Here is a 6,570-nt window from a genome sequence, read left to right as displayed (position 1 = left end):
TGCAAACTTTAAGATACATCTGTGTGATTGGTTTACAATTGAGACTTATTTTTTGCATAGATGAGCCTAAAAAATTTACTTGTTGTGGCCTATAATTACTTTGCAATGTACTAGTGTGAAACCGCAGAGAGATCTTGCTATAAAAGTGGGAGGTATGATAAATTACATATGGTTTAGTGTGTGTGTGGCTTGCCTTATTTGGCTGGGTACTACTTTTCAGGCCTCACTTTTTTCTAGGTACAAGTTATTTTTACTCAGCTTGTGTTTTAAGCCAAATAAGCCAATGAATTTAAACAGGCTCTGGTTTTGGGTTATAAATACTGACACTTTCAGGAGCCAGGAGATATGTTTGAGTCAAGGTGAAGCACTGTAGAGATATGGAAATCATGTGTCTGCTTGTCTCTTTGCAGCTTAATTGTGAATAAAACTGTTAAACTACTAGTATAAATAGATTTGACTCAACTTTGGGACATGTCATATCAGATTTGTGTTTGTTTTCAACACTTATCTGGTTGGTACACAGTTTCTTTAAGAAGTATTGGCACTTGGCAGTACTTGGGCTATGAGACTCCATCTTGGCTTTAATTTTGCTCTTCTTCTAATATAGAAGAACTTTATTCTCTAATGGTAACTGAATTAATCAGTTTGTTCATCTCATTATGTTATGTCTCAGGTGAAGATGCTCAAATAACTGAATTAGTGGACTTCATAACTGCTGCCCAAATAGCTGAAGAGCTTGAAAAGGACGCAGATGATACAACTCAGGGGGATGAAGTTAGAAATTCAAGTGATAGCCCAACGGTAATGGCATTCTTTGTGGTGCACACTATCTGTAGTTTGAACCCCACCTCTCTCTCCTCCACTATCTACCTATTAAAAAAAAAAAATGTTACACAACCAGTGGGTTTTGAAACCACAACCTCATCCTCCACCCACTCTTGTGAGGGGAGAAAGCACCATTTGAGCTAAAGCTCTTTGGCAAGAAGTTATCCCTTAGATGACAATTTCCAAAGATGGGTTAAGCAAGAAATTTGTTAACCTCAACTCAGGTCTGTTATTTCACTAGATATCCGTTGAATTTTTCTTCTCTGGTTTTGATTGGGATGCTGCAAGTACAACCCATATTAGAGTGGTCAATGTTTGCTTGAAATTTTCTTTATGTGATCTTCTAAAAAGTTATACAATAGGAAAGTAATAATAGCATGGAACATGCATATGTAACACTCCCTAGAATTTATCACTAGTTTACTGCCTTTCTTTTTGACATGTTCACAGGGGTCACAAAGGCCATTTTTCTCTCACATCTTACTATGATACCATGTAGTTATGGTTGAAATGCAGCTTAATGAAGAAGTATTTTCACAAACTAGAAAAAGGAAATAAGTTTATTTACTTCTGTTCTTGGCACACCTTTAACAGGGCTGTTACATAAGCATAGCTTTTATGACATTTTTTGAGAAATGAAGTGACCAATTATAAACGAGAGACTTGTGTAGTGTTTGAAACTACCCTGAGAGTAAGATGAAAGAGTCTCTCGAAAATCTTTGTGCCAAGTTTGGCACAATTTGTTTTCTTCTTTTTTGGCATATGAAATTACCTGTCATGTTATTTTTGGAGATTTATCACCCAATGTCTATGTCATATATGATTCAAGCAATTCCTAACAATCTAACCTTTTGATTCTCAGCATACTAATAATGAAACCCTGTTTGGGACTATGGAGAAAACACTGCGTTTGCTTGAAATGGGTTTCTCTGAGAGTGAAGTTTCATCTGCAATTGAGAAGTACGGTAAGTAATTATATAATTTTGAATATTATCTAAACAATGCTCAACCCTATAATAAACCAAGATGAGCAGGATAGCTTATTGTTTTTTCGGCGATAGGGGGCCAAGGTCTTAATTTTGTGGAAGTACTCTTTGGACCTTCGTGCTCATTTAAATTTCTTTACTGAAATCACGTGTCTCGCTCAGCCTTTCCAATTAGAATAGAACTGCATGCAAGTACAGGATGAGCTACTGTATCTGATGAGATTTGTCTGATAACTCATAAAAACTCTTAGCCCTTCCAGAAGTTTTGTACTAATGTATATGTACGTAGATGTGTATCATATGTATTTTACACTTCAGCGTTTAACTATATAAAAAAAAAGCACATGTTAGACGATACATAGACATTTAGGTTTAAATTGTTTTTTTTTTTTTGGTTAAAAGTTTTTTCTTTAACTTGAATCCAACCAGTTAGAATTTTTTTTACAAAATTATTGAGCTACTTGATTTAGCCAAATTTAATAACATGTCCATGAGTTTTTTCACCTCCTTCTCTCTCTTTTTTACAAATTTTGGATCACCACACTTGACACTTCACTTTCACTTTTCCAAATTTCTTTTTTATTGTGAATAAACTATTAAATGACAATATAATTATTTTTTTTTTAATTTTTGTTATAAATCCTAGAAACTAGAATGCGAAGAGGAAGCATGCAGAAAAAGAAGAAAAAGTTATTGAGATAGGAGAATAAAAAGAGATGGTAAATGTTGGAGATGACGAAGATGTCAATAAAGAAATGACTTTGCAATACGATGAAAATAATGATAACATTAACTTGGACTATGGGGACGAAGTTGATTAGGCAAGATGATGATTATGATGAGAAAGAAATTATTATTTTGGCATATATCTCATGTATTATTACTTTTGAGTTTGACCAATTTGAATGTGGTTATAAATATATTTTAGTGTAGTTTATTTAGATAGCTTTGTTAAATATAATCACATTAGTGATGATTAAATTAGTCATTAGTTCAACATGTTCCCAATTTATAATAAATATACCTTTTATATATGTTATCTATAATTCTTTTAAATTTTTTTATAAAGTGTCTATGAATCTTATGATACACTACCTGATACCAAAAAAATAAAAAACAAAGAAACAAAGAAAAGAAATGTATCGATTCACAATACAATTCGCATTTTGACAACTATGAGACTTTCCACAAATCCACACTATATCCAAGCTTTTGACTGGTGCTGATTTACTTATTTTAAGTAATAAAAAATGCTAGGCACTACATGTTTAGCTTGTTTCCAACCCTGACTTGTTGCTTATGTGCTGTATTTCAGGTTCAGAGATTCCAGTTTCAGAACTTGCTGACTCCATTTTTGCAGATCAAATCTCTAAGAGCTGTGTTGGAGGATCTGAGGTTTTAGTTCATTCTCGCAATGAAGTTATTAATTTTTAAAAGTTTTCTGAATTTAGCTTCCTATAGCTTTTTCCTGATATTGGTAGTTCTCCAGCAATAGTTCCTATTATGTGGCTTAATATTGTTTATAAACATTTTGGTTATTCATTCAAATTGGCAGCTCTATTTCGAACACCATGTTGCCCACCTTAATGTTAATGTCATAGATGGCACTCCTGACTCCTGGTTATATAAGGTCTATGACATGGATAACCTCACAGATTAGGTTTCCTTCTCAGTGGTCACATACCTTGTCTCCTGTGTTTTAAGCTCTCAGTTCAGTTATTCTTACTCGCATTCAAATTTTTGTTCATACCTGAAAGTTCTATACAGGTTGAGATGTGTATTATACGTTTGGTTTTTTCTGTGCATGCTATGAAATTATGGTCATGTATGGTATTCTCATCTATTAGTTGGTTTACCGTTTACTAACTATAAAACTTTTTGGTGCAGTATTCCTCATATGCTTTTGGAACTGTAAAAGCGAAGACAGAGGATTTTAGTTTCGATGCTGTTTCTCATTCGAGAAATATGAATGGTTCTGTATCTCATGCGAGAAATATCAACAGTGCTGTATCTCATTCGAGAAATATCAACGGTAGTGCTGTATCTCATTCAAGAAATATTAACGGTGCTGCTGTATCTCATTCAAGAAATATTAACGTTGAGCAAACCTTTAGAGGAAAAAGGCCAAAACAAGAGTCTTTTGATGACTGTCCAGATTCTGTTTCTCAGTCTAGGAATATTAATATTGGGGGAAATAGTAAGGGGAAAAGACCGAAACAGGAGAATATTGATGACTCGAGTTCTTTTGTTGACTCTACGTGGATTGAAGAAAAAGTCGACCCAAAAATCACCAGATACGGAAGGCCGAATCTATTCAGAGAAAATCCGTCCAAGAGTCTTGATAGAATGGTAGCTAAACCTCCATATTTCTGTTATGCAAATGTTGTGAATATATCTCATGACTCTTGGGCAAAAATTTCACAATTCTTATATGCCCTTGAGCCTGAATTTGTTAATACCCAGTTTTTCTCAGCCTTGAGTAGAAAAGAAGGCTATGTACACAATCTTCCTACTGAAAATAGGTTGCACCTCCTTCCAAAGCCTCCAATGACCATCGAAGATGCTATACCATGTTAGGGAGAGATAAACACCTTGGGGAACTTCCTTGAATAATTAATATAACATATAGAGACACACTTTAACCCAAAAGGCCTAAGCCCTAATGGGTATGTACTCAATTATGTTATATTAACCACTCATTCTTCTCATATTTATTCAATGTGGGACTTCACTCACACGTGTAGTCCAACAAATCTCCCCCTCACGTGTGAGTCTGCCTCTTTATGGGCTTCAAGACCTCTTTGTTGGCCATGAACAAGTCCTACTCACTCCCCCTTACCTAATGGTTTTTCACTTCATTAGCGCGTCATCCATGGGTCTCTCGTACGCCATCCATGGGAACCACGTGTCAACCCCGCACGCACATCCATGGGAACCCCGTACGTCCATGTCAATGGGAACCTCGCACCACACCATTAGTTAGCACCATTAGCAATATTCCTTTGTTGGGCTTTTTTTTTTTTTTTTTTTTTCCTTCTCTAGGATCTTTATGTGTGGGCCATTTAGGCTTTCTTTGTCCCCGCTGGGTAGGGACCATGAACACCTCACCACTTTCGCCGCACACCACCATGGGTTCTGATACCAGTTGTTAGGGAGAGATAAACACTTTGGGGAACTTCCTTGAATAATTAATATAACATATAGAGACACACTTTAACCCAAAAGGCCTAAGCCCTAATGGGTATGTGCTCAATTATGTTATATTAACCACTCATTCTTCTCATATTTATTCAATGTGGGACTTCACTCACACGTATAGCCCAACATACCACATACTAAGCAATGGTGGCCATCATGGGATACAAGGAAGCAGTTAAACTGCATCAGTTCTGGAACCAGTGGAACACCTCTGCTCTGTGATAGGCTTGGAAGGATGTTAACTGATTCTCGAGGACTGCTCTCATCTGAACAGCAGAGAGATATCCTTCATCATTGCCGGACATTAAATCTTGTGTGGGTTGGCCAGTATAAATTGGCTCCCATGGAACCTGAACATATAGAGCGTATTCTAGGCTATCCATTGAATCACACTCAAGCTGCTGAGAATAGTTTAACGATTAGTGTTTGATGTTCAAAGTTTAACTGACATGTTGTTTGGCATTTTCTGTTTTAACCTATAATTATTTATTTGTAAGATTAAGAACTTGTAAGTTGTAACACAGCACAAGCAACATTGTTTAACCTATAATTCTTTATGCCACATTATTTGAGTGGTCAGGTTTTAGAATGGTTCAAAATGCTGAGTTTTTTTTTTTTTTTTTTTTTTTTTGGTTTTTTTTTCCTTGGTTTTGTTTTCCTTTACATTTTAGATATGGATTCAATGAATGAAGAAAATGATGAGGATGGTGAAACTGTTTCAAGTGCTCCAAAAAGAATGAGATGTAGGACTTCTTCTGTATGGTCAGATTTTGAAATATTATCTAAAGGTTCTGATGGGAAAGAGAGAGCAAAGTGTAAAAAATGTCAAAATTCTTTTGTTACCGGTTCTAATGGCACTACTTCTTTGTTGTGTCATAGAGCAAAATGCCATGAGGTTGACAATCAAATTGCGTCTCCTCAGCCTTTAGATCAAGCTACCTATAGGGAAATCATTAGGCACAACTATACATTCTCATTTGTAGAACATGAGAACAATAGGTTGCTTCACTGTTATTTGAATCTTGATAAGTTTCGCAGTTCTCTTTTGCCACAAACTGCAGAAGCTTTGTTATGTGCTCGTGATTGGCTATATGGAGTACCAGGTATATCATATTTTTTATCACGTATGTGCTCGCAATATTCATTAATCTGTATTTGATGTACTAATAAATGCTTTGCTTTCCTTTTTCAGTTGTACATGATTTTGAGGAAGAAAGCCTTGTGGGGGATTTTGGCAACTTGTGCCTATCTCAATCTAGTTCATATGTTGATGAGGATTAGGTGAAAGGAAGCTATTTTAAGGTAAATTTTTTTGTTGTTTTGGTAATTTTTCTACATGGAGGATATATGTGAATATTTTGGCTTATTGTTCTGTCTCTTATGCAACATTCTACTTTCTATTTATTAAAAGCTAATTATTGAAACGTATTGTGTTGTCCATTATGTGTGATTTAGGTTACATTATTTTTGCAGTTGTTGCCTTCCATTATTTTTCTTACCAAAGGTGTATGTTTCTGTTCGTAGGGTCTCAGCTATGCAGAGGAATTGTTAGCTCATCTGC

General features: G+C 35.4%; 1 protein-coding gene across 1 annotated transcript; it reads left to right on the top strand.

Moving 5' to 3' along the window:
- Positions 1 to 624: 624 nt before the first annotated feature.
- On the top strand, positions 625 to 5,439 carry LOC115972752 (probable inactive DNA (cytosine-5)-methyltransferase DRM3). Its single transcript, XM_031093012.1, has 5 exons — positions 625 to 801; positions 1,688 to 1,790; positions 3,127 to 3,206; positions 3,699 to 4,376; positions 5,137 to 5,439. The coding sequence occupies exons 1-5, from the start codon at positions 625 to 627 to the stop codon at positions 5,437 to 5,439; spliced, it is 1,341 nt and encodes a 446-aa protein (XP_030948872.1).
- The last annotated feature ends 1,131 nt before the right edge of the window (positions 5,440 to 6,570 follow it).

The sequence above is a fragment of the Quercus lobata genome, unplaced genomic scaffold (assembly GCF_001633185.2).
Source record: "Quercus lobata isolate SW786 unplaced genomic scaffold, ValleyOak3.0 Primary Assembly Scq3eQI_73, whole genome shotgun sequence".
Lineage (NCBI taxonomy): Eukaryota > Viridiplantae > Streptophyta > Magnoliopsida > Fagales > Fagaceae > Quercus > Quercus lobata.
This window is presented reverse-complemented; position numbering and strand designations above follow the sequence as displayed.

Excerpts from the sequence above, each read along its gene's own strand:
- LOC115972752 (XM_031093012.1), top strand. The coding sequence starts at position 625 with ATGGTAACTGAATTAATCAGTTTGTTCATCTCATTATGTTATGTCTCA. Across the intron at positions 802-1,687 it reads ATTCAAGTGATAGCCCAACG|CATACTAATAATGAAACCCT; the intron begins GTAATGGCATTC and ends TTTGATTCTCAG. Across the intron at positions 4,377-5,136 it reads CAATGACCATCGAAGATGCT|ATACCACATACTAAGCAATG; the intron begins ATACCATGTTAG and ends GTATAGCCCAAC.